Genomic DNA, 19219 nt, shown 5'->3' with positions numbered 1-19219 from the left:
CTGAAAGAGTAGTAGATCCTTGGAACAAACTTCCAGCAGACGTGGTTGGTAAATCCACAGTAACTGAATTTAAACATGCCTGGGATAAACATATATCCATCCTAAGATAAAATACAGGAAATAGTATAAGGGCAGACTAGATGGACCATGAGGTCTTTTTCTGCCATCAGTCTTCTATGTTTCTATTAATTTCTTTTAATAAAAAAGAAGGTATTTATTTTTATTTATTTATTTATTTATTTCTATGCCGCCCAGTCCCGTGTTTTTCCTTATTTCCAGATTGCATTTCTTCTTGGTGAGGTCCCGCCCATTGCTTCTTGTACTACCTTCAGGTGGCATGGAGAATAAATAGATGCCATCTACTCTGTGGCAGCCCTTTAAGGATTGGGAAACTACTATTATATTCCCCCTCAGTTTTCTATTTATTGAGCTAAACATACTCATTCTCTTAGCTCTTGGTCATAGGATTTAGCCTCTAGGCCAGGGGTGTCAAACTCAATTTCATTGAGGGCCACATCAGGGCTGTGTGTGACCTCAGAGGGCCGGGGGAGGGCTTGCCTAGGGTGTGTGGCCATGGTGGCATGGCACGGGATTTGGGGGGCAGTAGTTTTAAAATGGCTGGGTGGGCCCCGGACACTTAGGCTGTATGGGGCCCCAAAATTCCTGATGGCGGCCCTGGCCACGGCCACAGTGTGGTAGTAAAAATTTTGGTAGCCCTTCACTGGATATACTGTATATGCATAGGTAGGAGGGCCAAGCCAAAGGGGAATGGATAACAAAGAAAAATATACTTTTATTAAAAGAAAAAAGATTTTTCAAAAGAGAGGAACTGGATGCCTTACCTACCTTTGCTTCAATCCAATTTTATTGCTCACCCACCCTAATTAATATCTCATTAGTTTATTCCCAAGTGAATAATCTATCAAAGTTTTTATCCTCAAATCAATAACAATAACAAATTATTCCATCCATGACTGATGTCATTACACTACACCCCAAAACATGACATTTCACAGAACTTAATCAAAAACCATTTTGATTAAGCAGAAGATTAAAAGAAAAGCCCAGGGTAAGTAAAATGTAAAAATGTAAAAACTACAGTTACAAAATGTCACCAGCTGGTAACTAGAAAAAACTAACATTGGCACCTGTTAATATCCCTAAGGACTTCACAGCACAGCAGTGCCTATGAAATGCCCCAGAGTGATGTGAAAATCCTTGGCATTATTTCATAAAGTCTGGCTGTTTTTCATAGTGGCTATGGGCTAGGAAGATATTAACATGTAACCAGATGTAATCATAGCTCAAGTAGGTCCACTGAAATCAGAGGTCTTTAATTGAATTTATTTCCATGCAATTCCTCTAAATAAGGAGATATCTGGATGTAACCCATAAGGAATATCAGTACACTATAAATCAGAATGATGAATAAATATTAGGATGCTGTTTTTATATAAAATGTGCAATTAAAATTTCCAGTTCACTGTTGCGTGTTTCCAATATTATTCCAAAATGGCAAAAGCTTTGATGTCTTTGGATCATTCATTGCAGGAATAATAATGACAACTGCTACCTGTGTCAGATGCCTATAGTATGTTATCTAATGTAATCAAGCTCTGTAGGAAGCAGTCATAAACTAATAGTATTGTTGGGAGGGAGGCCGACAAAACTGCTTCCAAGAACTTTCTCAATATACTGTATCTTTTAACTGTGATATTATATATTTAATAAATAAATAAATAAATAAATAAAGAAAGAAAGAAAGAAAGAAAGAAAGAAAGAAAGAAAGAAAGAAAGAAAGAAAGAAAGAAAGAAAGAAATATTTTAAAAATGGTCAGCCATGACTTTGTTACCCTGTTTCTGAAAACATTTGCAAAAAAAGGAACGTCCATAAATTTCAAAAGCAGAAATTGAAGACATAGCATTAATTTATAATTGATTATATTCACAATTCATTAACAATAAAATAGTTCTCATATATAAAGTGAGAAAATTTTGATCCCAAGACCCTACAACAGTTCACCAGAGATTCAATTCCAATCTGTAGTTGTGATGTATCAGATAGCAAACCAAATTATCACTTTGAGATCTTTCCCAAATCCTTAACTGATTGCCACACACAGGGAATTAGCAACAACAAAGAAACAGAAGAGTAAGCCCAATGAAACCAAAACACCTGGTTTTGCTCCATAACTATCTCAATGGCAATTGTAGTAAAGAATTCCATAAAGCTAAATGTATATTTTTTCAATCTGATGCCATTTATATTAGAGGATAGATTCCATTAACCTCCTACAACAGGCTATAGTGGCTGACACAGACACCTACTATAAACCTATATAACAGGTTGGCAATGGGCTGTGGACACAGCAATCTTCAACTTACCATCTTCATTCTCATCATATATTGGTGACTTGCTAGAGATGTTAGAGCCCATCTTGTACTTGGCTACAAGTTCTGCATTTACATCATTCTTTAGAAGAATGGAGTAAGAACACAGCTGTTTCTTCCTTCAAACTTGGCAGATCTGTAAACATGCGTCCAGTGGTTCCTGGAAAAGAAAAAAGAATAACAGTATAGCTATCAGAAATTAGCTTTTGAAAATCACAAATTTGACACTAACCTTGATAATCATTAATATAATATAAATGAATGAAGGAGACATTATTAAATAAGATAGAAGGGAACAGCTAACACAGATTTACTCCTATGAACATTTTTTTTCTTATATTAACCATATTTATTTAACTGAATTCATTTGACTGAAACCCTTGACATGCTTCTGCCATTGACAAAACAGCTATCCTAATGGATTTCAGCTACTAAATATTATTCCTTTCTATTTCATTTGAATAGCTTTATAGCATTAGAGATAAAGTTAGCAGGTGCAACTTCAAAAGATGTTGAGACTCTAGAAAGAGTGCAGAGAAGATAAATAAAGATGATGAGACTGGAGGCTAAAACATATGAAGAACGTTTGCAGAAACTGGGTATGTCTAGTTTAATGGAAAGAAGGACCAGGGGAGACATGGTAGCAGTGTTCCAATATCTCAGGGATTGCCAGAAAGAAGAGAGAGTCAAACTATTCTCCAAAGCACCTGGGAGTAGAACAAGAAGCAATGGTTGGAACCTAAACAAGGAGAGAAGCAACTTAGAACTAAGGAGAAATTTCCTGACAGTTAGAACAATTAATCAATGGAACAACCTGCCTTCAGAAATTATGAATGCTCCAACACTGGAAGTTTTAAAGAAGATTTTCACACCATTTGTGTGAAGTGGTGTAGGGTTTCCTGTCTAAGCAAGGGGTTGGACTAGAAGACCTCCAAGTTACCTTCCAACTCTGTTTTTCTATTCTATTCTAAAAATAAGTACTGAAATAAATATTACCTGCTTTATCTAGAACTGAACTGAATAAAAAACTACCCATATCAATAAAGAAACTACAAACCCCCCCCCAAAAAAATCCCTCTGATGAAAAAACAAAGCAGGCTATGTAGCTAATTTCAAAAACCGCTACAAGAATATATGCCACCAAATAAAGACGGAATGCTCCAACTATCACAGCAAACAAGAGAAAAACCTTTTTTGCACAAAATCCGACCACGTTTTCTACAACTTCATAAATAACAAACTCAAGGATTAGAGACCCCTCCCACCACTAAAATGATCCAATAACAAAAAATGCTATGATGAAACAATCAAAGCTAACCTCTTCAACACATTATTTGGCTCAGTCTTTGTAAACAGCAACGGCTCATACCCCAAATTCCCTAATCATGCCACCAATACTCACAATGATTTAATAGAAATAGACTTCACTTAAGACAATGTTGAAAAAGCATTACATGGACTAAAACCTTCCCTGTAAATTGGACCTAATGGACTATATGCATACTTCCTAACAAAAGCTTCCCACAGCCATACCTGAACCACTAAGCATAATCTTTGAAAAATCCTACAGGACCAGTTCCCTACCAATCCTATGGTCACTAGTCATGATCATCCCCATCTTCAAAAAGGAAGATCCCAATCTAAGTAGAAAAGTACAGACCAATTTCTCTATGCTGCGTCACATGCAAAGTCATATAACCAATCATAAACCAATCCATTACCCTCCACCTAGAAACTAACAATCTATTTTCAAACAAACAATTCGGTTTCAAGAAAAAATTATACTTGCAATCTACAACTACTACTCTGGAAAAAATTCAGGAAAAAAATTATACTTGCAATCTACAACTACTACACTGCAAAAACATGTGGACTTCAAAACATGACCAGGGCAAAACAATGGATGCAATTTATATAGACTTCTATAAAGCCTTCGACTGTGGTTCATGAGAAACTACTTCTAAAACTGAAATTCTACGGCATCTCTGGACTCCTCCTACATTGGATAACTGCGTTCCTGTCAAACAAACAACAAGTGGTCAAAATAGAGAGTCCCCTATCTAATCCCATTCCTGTTAACAGTGGTGTACCCCAAGTCAGCATACTAGGAACAACCATCTTTATACTCTATATAAATGACCTTTATGATCACATTACAAGAAACTGTGTTCTCTTTGCCAATGCTGTAAAACTCTTTGACACCACAGATAACACAGCTACCCTCCAAATAGATATTGACTCTGTGTCAAAATGGTCAAACATCTGGCAACACCAAATCTCAACCAACAAATGCTCTGTCCTGCACATTGGCAAAAAGAATCAGAACACCCAATACAAGCTGAGTAAACAAGACCTTGAAGATGACCCTCACCCTGTAAAAAACCTTGGAATACTCATATCAAATGACCTAAGTGCCAAAGCCCACTGCAACTGCATTGCTTCAATGTAAGCAATGCCAAAAAGGCTTCAATATTGCTAACCTAATCTTACTTCTATCACACTACTAACCAGAACATACAAAACATTTGCCAGACCAAACCCTGAATACAGTTGATCTGTCTGGAACCCACACCACATATCGGACATAATACATTAGAAAGTGTCCAGAGATGCTTTACTAGAAGATCCCTCCACTCCTCTACTTGCAACAGAATACCTTATGCAGCCAGATTTGAAATCCTGAGCTTAGAACTACGTCACCTTTGGTGTGACCTAAGCATAGCCCATAAAATTATCTGCTACAACGTCCTACCTGTCAATGACTATGTCAGCTTTAACCACAACAATACATGAGCACAGAACAGATACAAACTCAAAGTGAACCAGCCTAAACTTGACTGTAGAAAATACGACTTTAGCAACAGAGTGGTTAATGCCTGGAACTCACTACCTGGTACTGTGATTTCAGCATCAAACCCTCAAAACCTTACCCTTAGAGTGTCCACTGTTGACCTCACCTGATTCCTAAGAGGTCAGTAAGGGGCGTGCATAAGTGCACCAGCGTGCCTGCCATCTCTGTCCAATTGTTCCCTCTTATCAGTACCTATCTTATGTATATAAACAAGGTTATATCTATGAATATTACAAATACGTACTTGACTAAATAAATGAATAAATGAATGAATAAATAAATAACTTTCCTATTTATTATGTATTTGTACTTTCAAAAGAAAGTACACTAAATAGATACCTTCCTGGAATACATGAAGTTAGAATACAAAACTCAGATATAAGAAGGTACAATGGAAAGAGATTTCATATTTGCCTCCTGTTTTTCTTATTCAAAAGCCAGTACCTATTTCATGAGGTATCTTTTCATAATCAAGCTAAACGCTTTTCACTATGACGTTTTGATTCATTGTCCTTTCTACAGTATCTTGGCTGTGGAAATGTCTATTGCAGCACTTGGAAGCAATACTGGAACTTTAGGGCACTTTATGTATAAATATAATTTAATATGGTCTCAGCTTTGCACATGATGGCAGATGATAAATTGTTTGCTCAAGAGGGGAAAAGTTCCTTCTATCCATACATTTACTTAAATAAAAAGGAGCTTTTATTTACTGATGGAGACAAAGATTGCCTTATTCTACTAGTATTGTAATGTGGAGCCCTGTGACTTTGAATGACACCTACGTTAAAGAATTAAAGGTAACACCTACACATAAACATGAAAATTTTATTATTCATAGTATGAAGAAAAGGCATTAAAGACTTAAATGTGATCTTAGAAATGGAACTTGGAAGAAAGTTAGATGCCTGAAACTCGATTATTTGAATCTTCTTTTAATAATTGAGCCGTGAAGCAGAGTGACTTTATACACTCTATACCAGTGTTTCCCAACCTTGGCAACTTGAAGATATTTGGACTTCAACTCCCAGAATTCCCCAGCCAGCATTCGCTGGCTGGGGAATTCTGGGAGTTGAAGTCCAAATATCTTCAAGTTGCCAAGGTTGGGAAACACTGCTCTATACTACAGTACAAGGTTTTATTCAAAAAGTTTAGGTAGTAAATGTAAAAACAAAAATAAATAAAACCAACCTTCTGTCCCAAGTTCTGGGAAGATATTGCCAGACACATTGCAAAAAACAAGATGGATGACTAGTCAGGTGTAAAACTACCTTCTGCACTCCTAATATTTTTATATTGGCTCTTGGCTTCTATAGTATGTTGTAACCTGAATTATATACCGGTATGTAGTGCTATCTTCAAATGAAAAACTTAGATTATATAAACTTCGAGCCTCATTTGGCAATTGGCAGTTTTGTTATTCTGTTGCCAGACATGACCTTCTCTCATAGAAAGGAGAATTACTGTGGTGATGCAAGAAGCATGCACTTGCTTCAGACAATCTGCTAAACCACAAATTGTATTTACAAATCGCTATTTCATGCATCATATTAACATGTACTGTGATTAATTGTGAAAATCATGATTTCTGACTAAATATCTTAGTTGAACGTACATAACTGTGACTTTTCCAGTATATCTTCATTAAGAACATCATAGTTTAGTGATGTATGAAGACACAGTCATGGACTGCGATGTGATAAGTCAGGTAGAACTTGAATTGTCTTCTACTAATAATCCATATTTCGGAAATTGCTTCTACTACTGGAAATTGGCGCTAATAGAAAATGTTTCAGGGGTCTTTCCCCTGGCTTATATATTATGATGCCATCTTTAATTTATATCACTTTTTAGTGTTCCCTTGGGCTGATTGCTCTTATTATAGCTGTAATTTGTTCAGTTTCCAATTTAGATCAATTTTATGGCCTTTAGCCAGCAAATGAAAGAGATAAAAAGAAGGGAGAGGAGACAAAGAGTCAACATTTGCACAATCTGCTTATTTGAGTTTTTCTGCTTTTGGGTATACATTTTTGGGACAAAAGATGTTATCACTGGTGATAAGCAAAAAAAGGAACAAAAATAAGTATCCACATGCAATCCCTCTGAAATCCTTTTGACAGGCTCCCCTCCAAAGCCTTGATGCTACTTTAAGTAATAAAACTTTGCAAATACAGTACTGTAAATTGTATAAAAATTATCTTATCAGTGATCAGAAAACCAATGCAGAATGTGTATATCCACCAATTGTTGCTAAAAGGGAAACCTAAGTTGTTTAATATTGTAGAAAACCTGAAAATGTGTGTATGTGTGTGTATACCTACACACACAAACACACACAAGTATATGTATGTGTATATGCATATTCATATATATACGGTATATAATCTACCTCCTGTGTGCCAGAGGGAAAGTTCCTGAATAGTTTTAAATTGACCATCAATGTTTTAAATTGTCCTATTTATATTCTGTGTATACTGCCAACAGTCATTTTGATTGTGGTGTGGTAGAAATGTATTTAATAAATAATAAATGATATAGAAATGATAGTAGCAGCTCTTGTTCTTTTTTTGGCTGTCACCAGCGATAAAAAATCTCTCATATATATATATATATATATATATATATATATATATATGTGTTAAATGTTTATAGCTGGAATTTTAAAATTAAGGGAGACCAGGATAGATCTATATATATATATACACACACACACATATATATACATATATATATATATATATTTGTCCAACGACAGATAAATCCACCAGCAAGTGGTACAAACTTTTATTAATCAATCACGCAACTCCATGACCATTTCTGTGCATGAACTTTACACATATATTTCATATAACATGAATTACAATACATCCTTGTTGTGATTACAGAACTCACTGGTAAGCAAACATATTTTGGTGGGCAAAAAATGAAGATATTCCATGGCAGCCTTCAACTTAAACATGGATCTGCTTCAGCTAAGTCATTTAAAATATACACAATTTATATGCCAGCCTGAAGAAATCATGTTGAATTGCATATCTGGATAAAGTACTTACAAAACTATATAAGTTATGTATTTACAAACAAACAAAGTATGTTTGAATAATAGAAATGTCAAAAGATACCCAATTCTTTATTTACTGTTCTCAGATTTAAACATTGATGAAGGTTCCTAGCCATCCAGCTGTATCAAAAGTGGTTTTTATTTTTGATCAAATTTTCAGATTTATTTTCTCATTTAATGAAAGCAAATGGACAGCTGTTCAGTTGGCTTTTTAAACATTTTAAAAATTTGGGGTTTTCGGGATCTTTTTGAGTTGTAGCTTCTGTCTTGATCTTACATAGTGCTTTATTTTATATGATTTAATTATCTGATCAACTTAGTTAAACTATTTTTAACTGAAGTATAAACTGATAAGTAATAAATTCTGCCAAAAAGAGTTTATTCTTTTCTCGTCCATCTATAGTCACCATATTCCACTTATTCTCAGTATGCTTTAATTCATTTTCCTTTTCCAAACTCTTTCAACTTTAATTCATCAAAGTTGCATTATGCATTGAAAAGCGCTGCTATATCAAACCATACAAAGCTGGCCTTCCAACAAGTACAGGGAATCCTTGACTTACAACAGTTCATTTACTGACAGTTCGAAAATACAGCAGCACTGAAAATGGTAACTTATGACCATTTTTCACACTTATGATCACTGCAGCATCCCAATGGTCACGTGATGTACATGGCCGGATGCTTGACAACTGACTCATATTTATGATGGTTTTGATGTTCAGGAGTCATTCTGACAAGCAAAGTCAATTGAGAACCCAGATTCACTTAACCATGTTACTAATTTAACAACTGCAACGATTCACTTAACAAAGGTGGCAAGCAAAGTTGTAAAATGAGGCAAAACTCTTCTTTCTTTTAGTTTTCTCATCTAAAAAAACTCATATTTTTTTAGAGGAGACACCGGAAGTAATTAATTTGGAACTAATAATTTTTGGAAGATTAATTATAAATAATGTACTAACTTGATACAGTTTTTATTATAACATGAAAATATTTTAAAATGTATTGAAGAAGTTTGTATGGAGAAAAATAAAAAAATTTACCACCACCACCACCACCCCAAAAAAGAAAAGTTTGTAAAATGTGTACAAATTCATTTCAATACATTTTTCACTTAACAACATATATCTGGGGCTCAATTATAGTCCTAGGTTAAGGACTACCTATCCACAGAAGGAGGCAAGTTCCTCAGACAATAGTCTTACTCTGTACATGCTGAGCCTTTCTCCTTTTGTTCAAAGTTCAAAGTGGGAACTCTGTCATCATACACACTCTAAACTAGAATACTGCCCTGGGCTACACAATGGAAGATACTGACAGATCTCCAGCACTGAAGCGAAATTCATCTACAGGTTCAGTCCCATTCTGTACAGACACAATCTCATCTTCAGCTGCAGAGTATCTTGAGCTCTGAACCAAGTTCAAGAATATATTCTTAAATATGTAATTCTACTTGGCTCAATAAATCACAAGTGCACAGTTATACTTCAGCAATAAGCACCCTGTTTTCACCCAAACTAAGATATCCCCTGAAAATAAGCCCAATCAGGCTTTTGAGTGCATGACAGTAAGGCCAAGCGCTTATTTCAGGGTTCAAAAAAAATATAAGACAGGGTCTTATTTGGGGGGAAACGCTCTATATGAATCACTGTAGAATAAGTTGATATTTTGTAAAGGCTGGAAAGGATAACAATCTGTCTAGCGTGCTTTTCCTAATAGGAGATGCCTTCCAACAGACTTGTCTTCACAAGGCATAGCAATGACTCAGGCTTCCATCCTTCCGAGGTGGGTAAAATGAGGACCCAGATTGTGGGGGCAATAGCCTAGCTCTGTTAAAAAGTGCTATTGCTAACATGTTGTAAGCCGCCCTGAGTCTAAGGAGAAGGGCGGAATAAAAATCAAATAGATAGATAGATAGATAGATAGATAGATAGATAGATAGATAGATAGATAGATAGATAGATAGATAAATGAAAGCTAGAAGAAGGATAGATGGAGACTGGGTATCTAGTAAAAAGCTGGGACATAATGAGAAAGGAAATAACAGACATAGCATCTCTCTGCACTCTGAAATGGCATCCTGGAGGAGGGTTGGGGAAAATCTTGGGTTGAAATTTCGGAGTGCAATTTCCAGTTTAAGTAGATAAAAGTAAATCTGATGAACTAATAAAAGTTTGATTCAGTGCAAAGCTTTTTACAATGTATTCTCTCTAGTAGAAGGAAGTTAGGCAGAAATACATCTAAGTCAAAATCTTGGTAGAGTTCACAGAAGAAAATATTCTATTCACAAATACACACACGTGTGTGTGTGTGTGTGTGTTCTTGGTGAAATTAGAATTAAACTTTTCCCCATTGTAAGCTTTGCCATAATTCACTGAACAATCACAGTTATCAGACTCAAAGTTATTAACCTTCAATTATATTTCTTTTATCCCACCTGTCTTATTCCTATTAGTTAGTTCTAGTAAATTATATATTCCCAAGTTTGCACATATAAATTAAGAAAACTGGAACTACTCATGTGTCGATAAACATATGTACTGGGAATGAAACAGGCTGTGAAAATATTGCATTAAACCATATTTATAAATATAACTTTGTTGGAATAGAGACTATTGGAGATTTTGCTCTCTATTTATCTAATAATAAAATGATTCCACAATCACAATTTAAAATTATTTGTACTGGAAAGTGTAAGGCTTGGGTTTTCACTAAAGGTATCAAAAAATGAAGAATCCCCAACAACTCTAATGGTACATATAGTATCAATGGACTCAGATTCAGCTCTGAATTATCTTCAAGTCAAAGGATGAGTTAAAAAGTAAAGAGTAATATTTCCTCCCATGTTTGCTCTGAATAGCAAAACTCAAATCAAGCAACTTCTCCTGCTCAGTTCTTGTTGGAAAATTTCAGTACATTTTTTTTTCTTTCAATAGAAAGTTACAAGGGTTTTTTTAAAAAAAAACAAACACCTATCTGAATATGTTGGAATAGCATAATATAACTTTTTATGTGAATACATCTCTGGGGTGATTAATAGAAAACTGGTTTCACCAGAGTCAGTAAATAGAAACCACTGTTTAATTTTTAAGTCTAACTGAAAGCACACACTTTTACATTTGTTAAAAAGTTCACTGGAAAAGAAAATCTGGAGAGAAAAACACTTTCTAAGAACAAAAAAATGTAGACAGTAGGAAATACAAAAGCCTTCTTATTTCTTTTGTTCAGTTGACTTGTAGTGAAAATCGAAAGACCATAACCTGATATAGTGATGACATTTAAGATGCCAAATCTTTATCCCACCACAAGTGGGAACATGTGAAGTTAGTTCCTATTTCTTTTTATATGAACTTGTTACATAAGGATATCTAAGAATTGGAACGGAAAGATCACTGAATGGGATGCAAATCATTGTCTTGTTATGTTTTAAATTTTTTATATTTTACAATTGCATATGAAGTTTGGTGTTGCCAGGTTTAGTGAATTTCAAGAATACTGTTCAACCTATTACAAATCTGTAGTTAAAACCTGAATTATCCTACTTTTAGGTATGTTTACTCACCTTCTTCCTATTCATAGTTATTTAAAGGTTCATTCTCAATATGTTTACACAATATGAGTTGCTCCCAGGAAAATAGAAAGTACCTTAAATAATTGGCACATCTCTTACAACATTAGTTTGTTCCTTAATGTAAAGTTCTATCCAGTCCTAACTTGACAAGAAATCATTCATTATTTAACCTCAAAATAGATAAATGTGACAAATAACTTTAAACAACATATTATTTCATATGTATATAAAAATATATCTCTAGATGGTTTAGATAAATGAAAAGCAGGAAGCACCAAACCTTGAAGCTTTATTATGAAGGTCTTTATTACATTTTATACATTGTTGATCTGTATTACTCATTCAATAGTCCTTTCTTTATGAATGATGTGATGTAATCTTTTATTGATTGCAATAACCAATAACAAAGCTGTGAATGGATTAATAATTGGAGGAAAAAGCTGGAATGAAGAAAAGGGAATACAGTACATAAAAAGTAGTTGATTTCAAGATCATATATTTTAAAGAAAGTGCCAGTTTCAGGCCACAGGCATGTCAAAAGATCCAACAGAACTCAAGGCGGGGTGATTGTTGTTGTTGTTGTTGTTATTATTATTATTATTATTATTATTATTTATTAGATTTGTATGCCGCCCCTCTCCGTAGACTTGTTGTTGTTTTAAAAAATTAAGCCATTTATTGTCTTAATAAAGAGAAAAGTCAAGAATCTTGAATAGAATCTATAAACAGATTGGTGCAAAAAATGTGGTTTTGTTTTATAAGTTATACCGAAGTCATTTAGCTCGGGAAGCACAACTATTAAAAAGTTGCAAAAACACAATTTTAAAGGTTAAGGCTTTCGCTCTTCTAAAAACACTGCTCAGGGCAGCCTAATCTCTTGGATCTGACCCCAACTGGAGCCGGAACCAGTGCTTCTAAGAGCCTGCAAAAGCATTTTGTAACTATCCTCTTGGTTCGATCCATTCTGCTGCCACCAGAGATAGCCTGCAAAGTTGCAAACCGGGAGGTGTGTGTGTGTTTGTTCGTTTGTTGTTTTTTTTAAGTGAAGCTCCAAGAGAGTTTTTCTAAAGTCACCAGCGGATCGTCCTGAGACAGAAGGCGCTTGCTTAAGTGGTGGAAAACCTCTTTCAGGGTGAAAGGGAGAGAAAAAGAGAGAGAGAGAGAGAGATGGAGGGAGGGGGAGAGGGAGAGAGAGAGAGAGAAAGGGAGGGAGAAGGAAAGAGAGAGAAGCGCCTTTTCTTACCTTATTTGAAATCAGCCCCAGCGCTGGACGGAGCCACGGACCCGCATCAACCTCGATAACCCGAAGCTGCAGGTACTGGCAGGAGAGGCGGAGGAGAAAGAGAGACGTCGCTCACCTCGTGTGGTTTGACTCTCGGCCAAGGTTTCCCTTTTTGCTGAATTCCCGGTTGCCGGCAAGGACGCTGGGGAGCAGAGCCTCGATTGCAGGGAAGGTCTCCCTTTTTTTTTTCCTTTTGCAGAGCGCAGGAGGAGCCTTGCAGCAGTCACTAGGGGGTGAAAGACGCCAAACAGAAAACGGCAGCGAGAAGGCGTAGGGGCCCCGCGCGCAGAGGACAAGACGGGCAAGTCGTAAAGAAGAGGGAAGAAGAGAAGAAGACGAGCGAAAAGCAGCGAGGAGCCCCCCGCAATTGGGATTAACGCCGGTCGGAGCGGCAACTTTTCTGCGGACGAATCAGAAGCGCGCTGGCTGCCACTTAAACGTCGCGTCGCCTCAGCGCTTTATGCAGATCAGCACTTTTCAGAAATCCCCTCAGAAGTTGCTTCTCGCGCCCTGAACCAGGACTGGCGCCTTCAGTCCGGTTTTTTTTTTAAAATTATTATTATTATTATTTATACACTGGACCGGGTGTCCCCCTCCTTCCCACATTGTAATAGTCTGAAACAAATGCAAATGATGCTGCATAGAGTCCAGAGATTGGAACGAGGATCCTCCGTCCTCCATGCCCAGATTATCTGCATTAAAACGATGTGGGTGGACGGTACCGTGCAGCGCTGATTTGTTCCCCTCTTCGGTGACTCTGATCCGGGGAAGGAGTTCCGCTCAATTCTTTGGCCCGAATCCAGCAAAAGGCATTTCAACCTTCTGGTGGGATTTCAGCTGTTTCAGGAAACGCTCTCCCATGTTTTCAAATCAGTGTTTTTTTCAACCTTGGCAACTTTTTCAAGAGGTGCGAACTTCAACTTTCAGAATTCTTTATGGGGAATTCTGGGAGTTGAAGTCCCCACATCTTAAAGATGCCACTGCTCAGAAATACCGATTTAAATAAGTGTGTCTGGAAAAGCCTTTCTTACCCGGGTATCCTTCCCCCAAATTCCCAGCTAGCATGAGCAAAGGTTATCCTGTCTGAGTAGTATGACAATATCCTGCACATTTGAAGGACATAAAAGATGGGGAAGGTTAATCTACGAAGGTCGCCCAGAAAGTAATGCACCACATTTTTTTTTCAACAATTGTTTATTGAACACAATGAAACTTACACACAAGAAAGCATGCTGTTTCTTCTACATTCCCTATTTTTCCATTTCCATCCCATTCTATGGCCTTCCCCCAACGAGACACAAGGGCGTGTATGCCTTGTCAGTGCCACTCCTTGTTCTAGTCAAGAAGCCCTTTCTGCACTGAACTGTCTTCTAATGGCCTCACCCTCTGCCCAGCGACTAACCGTACTTCTGTCAACTGCAGATTCTCCATAAACTGTTCACAAGCGAATGTTTGTGAATGTTCCCAGTTTCTTTCTCCAAAGTGAGAAATTCAATGATGAAATGTTACTTGTACATCATTTACAGATGCCATTTCGAAATAACAATAAATAATAATAATAATAATAATAATAATAATAATAATAATAAATTAGATTTGTATGCCGCCCCTCTCCGAGGACTCTGAATTCTGCTGCAGCTACGCTATCTGAAGAAATGCAAAATTTACACATGCACTCCTGACAATTCAAATAATGTATATCTAAAGTTTTGCATTTGTACCATTACTGTAGGCTAAGAAAAAAAAAAGTGCTGCATTGTTTTCTGGGCGACCCTCATAGTAACATAGACACTGTGAGAAGTGGGGATTACTATGTGAGAACTTTGTATGCTATTTACCCTTCCTATTTTTTCTGAGATGCAAGACAAAAACCACCCACTTGAACCAGATGCATTTTGGCTCATTCCAGTCTTGGCAATCAGTCCAGTCCTGATATTTTAAAAGTTGGAAGGGAAGAATTGTGGACTAAGTATTAGTGAGTGGACTAGAACTGCAGTTCAGAATGTTCCAATAACCTCTGATGTTAAGAACTACTTGTCAGAAAAATTGATAGTTCTTAATCACAGAAATACAATGTCAATATGTCTTGTACTATATGTGTGCCACTCAGTTATAAGCCCAGCATGTGGTTTGGTTAGCTCACTTTTTTTCTTCTTCATGAACTCCAAAAAAGAACTGGAATTAAGATTTCAATCAGAGGTGAAATCCAGGAGGTTCCAACAGGTTCTGGAGAACCAATAGTGGAAATTTTGAGTAGTTCAGAGAACCAGCAAATACCACCTCTGGCTGGCCCCAGGGTGGAGTGGGAATGGAGATTTTGTAATATCCTTCCCTTGCCACACCCACCAAGCCATGCCCACCAAGCCATACCACGCCCATCAAGCCACACCACGCCCACCAAGCCATGCCCACAGAATCGGTGGTTCTGGCGGCTTCCCTTTGAGGAGCAGCAGCAGCGTCAGGAACGTCACGCAATGAAGGGAAGCCGCCGGAGCCGCCGGAGCCGGGAAAGAAAAAGTTGGTGCAGCTGCCTGGAGGTAACGAACTGAACCGCTGTGGAAAGGAGCCCCCCGAAGCTGCCGGTATTGCAGCCAGCCCTACCCTTCCTGCAGCTTGGAGCAGTTACAAGGTAGAGACTGTTAAGAGGGTGGCCAAGAGGGGCGTGTCGAGATTCCGACTCCCATTGTCGCTCATCCTGTCCTCTCAGATCTTACATTTCGGACAGTAAACAACATTTTCTGTTCAGTATCCGAATTTTTGTTCGGATACGGTATCCGAAATGTACGAAAACCAAAGCGTTCGAGAACCGAGGTACCACTGTATTTGGATTCATTTTTATTCAGTAATTGATATCACCAACCTCTCCGACCATGAGGGAATGGCTGCCAAGAAAGAAAGAAATCCAAGAATTTAAAACGATACGTTATCAAATTCTAGTCATTCTTTGGGCTATGATTTTTGTCACTGTAGTTCATTGCAAAAAAGTTTTACTATATAATTATGAACCAGGATTGATTGTGTTTAGGCATCCATGCTTGACCTGCTGAAATGACAGATTTTGGGCATTTCATTCTTCTCTTCAGCACATCCAGTTCTTATAGCTGAAAGGCTGAGCTGTCAAGATGCTCATAACCCTTCTGAGCTCTATATTGATCGAAGTAGAGAAAACCATGTAATCCTTGACAACTCTTAAGATTTGAGTGAAAAAAAAACTTCTAAGGAAAGACTGTCTATTTCTATGTATGTGTATAATCTTACATATTCTGAAAAGCTGTCATTCCTCATCTCTTTAATAAGAAAGTCACATGGGCCAGGCAGTCATAAATATATTTATTTATTTATTTATTCAACTGCTATGCTGCCCAATCTTGAGGGACTCAATATTGTTAAATAAATAAGATTTTTTTTAAAAACAGTGGAAAATACAAAGAAAATCCTGTGTGTTTGGACAAATCAACCTCTTGTAACAAAAGCATCACCTACAGGACTCCGCAAGTACCCTATCCTAAGACCTAGAAGAAGTGGCTGCCCAGCCACTTGTAAACTTTCAGAGATGGATAGCTCTCTGTCCTCATTGATAGATTACATGTTATGGAAGCTCGCAGCTGGCAACTGACTGCGGGTTACTCACAAATCCAATTGAGAGAAAAAACCTCAGACAAGAAACTTGAAAACAACTTTTTTCTCTTTGGTGAGGCAACCTGGATTTTCTCTTTGGTGAGGCAACCTAGATTAAATCCAGGATGACCCTTTTATTGAAAGCAAACAAAGAAAGGCAGGCTTCTATGATGCTACATTTCACATGGGTCTGTTACATCAATTCAAACTTATAACGTATTAAGCGTACAAAATATAGCCAATAAAAATGACACAACTTGTGCTACATTTCAAAGTGCTGATTCATGAGAAAAAGAAAGCAAGAGCGATAGAAGTGCCCCATCAGCCCACCTCATGATATATAATGTTGCACTTTTCTTAGGCTAGCAGCAAGGAAAGCAAGATAAGTGAAGTGAATCCAGACACAGGTAACTCAGAACGGTACTTTTATTCAGCTCAGAGAGAGAGAAGTGACAGCTCAGCAAGGCAAGTGACTTTAGCGAGTACCGATCTGCTTTGCCTGGGAGAAACCGCTTCTTTTATACTTTTGCGGTTCCCGCCAAAGCAAGGAGCAGCCGCGTCTGAGCCAATCAGGAGCGACTTCCTGAATCAGGCTCAGACAGCGCTTTAAACAGGAAGAAACTATTTACAATTGAAACAAGGTAGCCATTACGGACACAACACCCCTCCCTCCTTAGTTTGGATACATCCATTAGGAAAGCCATGTGACAAAATCGTCCAATCTGCTTGGTCTTCGCGAGGATCGCTCGGACCTGCGCAGTTCAGTTATGTCCTCACTCTCGACGGTGGATGTTGGCTCGCTGTTGCTCTCCCGGCGCGGCTGGGGCCTCGCTTGTGCTCCGGCCTGCTGACTGCTGATTTCGGAGGAGGACGATGGCTCGGCGTCGCTGGAGGACTCCCCTCGTCCCGATAAGTCCAATTGCGTGTTATTTAATTCGGGTAGCGTGTTACAGTCTGTTGAGTTGGGAGAGGCCGTGTTAGCGGTTTGTTGTAGAGAATTCTCTGCGCGCTTACGTATGTGGTCAATGTGCCGCTTCCACATTCGACCATCCTCCATTTTTACAAAATATGTCTTTGGAGCAGTTTGTTTAACAATAATTCCCTTTTTCCAGTTTACACCCCCATCAAAATTTTTAACAAATACATTTTGTCCCAAATACATTTCTCTTTCAGGGTTTACATACATTTGGTTATTTTCACAAAACCTATCTAGTGGTGACCTTAGTTTCCTCCCCATTAGCAACTCAGCAGGGCTTATGTGCGCGTGAGAGTTTGGGGTGATGTGTTGGGTTAGCAGAAATTGGTCCAGATTTTGTTGTACATCTCCAGGGCCTGACCTGCGTAAGGCTTCCTTAGCCACTCGAACGTAGCGTTCTGCCAATCCATTAGCCCAGGGTGAGTAAACTGAGATGAGTGCATGTCTGACTCCTAGGTTGTCTAAGAACAATTCAAACTGTCTGGCCATTAGTTGTGGCCCATTGTCAGACACTAGGATATCTGGGCAACCATGGGTAGCAAACAGTCTGCTCAATACCTTGATGGTGGCACACGTGGTTATGTTGTTCATTGCAATGATTTCTACCCATTTTGAAAATGCATCGACTACTATTAAGAAGTATTGTGACCCCACTGGCCCTGCAAAGTCGATATGGATCCTGGACCATGGCCCTGCAGGTTGCTCCCACTCTGCTGGGGTTGTCTTGGGGGGGTTTGGCCGTGACTCTTGGCATGGGTCACATTTGGCCACCCAGTTCTCAATATCTGCATCTAACCCTGGCCACCATAAATGTCCTCTGGCTAGGCCTTTCATCCTGACAATCCCAGGATGGCCCACATGTAACATTTTGAGTACCTTTACCCTTAGGGTTTTAGGGATGATCACTCTATCCCCCCACAACAGACACCCTTTTACATATGACAATTCTAAACGTTTAGTCTTGAAGTCACACAATTCAGGTTTCACCGAGTCATTTTGCCAACCTTTAAGTACACAATTTACCACTTGTTTTAGGAGGGGGTCTTGCTGTGAGTGTGTAGCCACCTCCTTTGCAGTGACTAGCGGTTTGTCATCGAGTTCTATCATTAAGACATCCGCAGATGGGGCAGGGTCTACTACTAACTCTGCCATAGGGCACCTACTGAGACCATCTGCGTGGTTGATGGTTTTACCCCCTTTATGGATGAGCTCGTATTGGTATCCTGAGAGGAAAAGGGCCCACCTTATTAGTCTTGGGGACAAAGATGGGGGGGTAGGCTTGTCGGGGGCTAAAAGTCCCAGTAAGGGCTTGTGATCTGTAACCAGTTCAAAACTCCTCCCAAAAAGGTAGTTATGAAATTTCTTCACCCCTGCCACTAAAGCTAGAGCCTCCTTATCTAGCTGGCTATAGTTCCTTTCGGTATCCGTCATTGTTTTGGAGAAGAAAGCAATTGGAGCCTCTGTAT

The 19219-nt window shown here is 38.1% G+C and overlaps 1 protein-coding gene across 1 annotated transcript in view; it reads right to left on the bottom strand.

Moving 5' to 3' along the window:
- STK32A (serine/threonine kinase 32A) overlaps positions 1 to 13507 on the bottom strand; it is a 93139-nt gene extending 79632 nt beyond the window's left edge. The window contains exons 1-2 of the mRNA XM_070735874.1: positions 13121 to 13507; positions 2386 to 2551 (exon numbers count right to left, since the gene is read on the bottom strand). Of these exons, the coding sequence (XP_070591975.1) occupies positions 2386 to 2437 (52 nt within the window). The 5' untranslated portion in view covers positions 2438 to 2551; positions 13121 to 13507. The remainder of the gene's footprint in view (positions 1 to 2385; positions 2552 to 13120) is intronic.
- Between the last annotated feature and the right edge of the window lie 5712 nt (positions 13508 to 19219).

This window comes from Erythrolamprus reginae, chromosome 2 (assembly GCF_031021105.1).
Source record: "Erythrolamprus reginae isolate rEryReg1 chromosome 2, rEryReg1.hap1, whole genome shotgun sequence".
NCBI lineage: Eukaryota > Metazoa > Chordata > Lepidosauria > Squamata > Dipsadidae > Erythrolamprus > Erythrolamprus reginae.
This window is presented reverse-complemented; position numbering and strand designations above follow the sequence as displayed.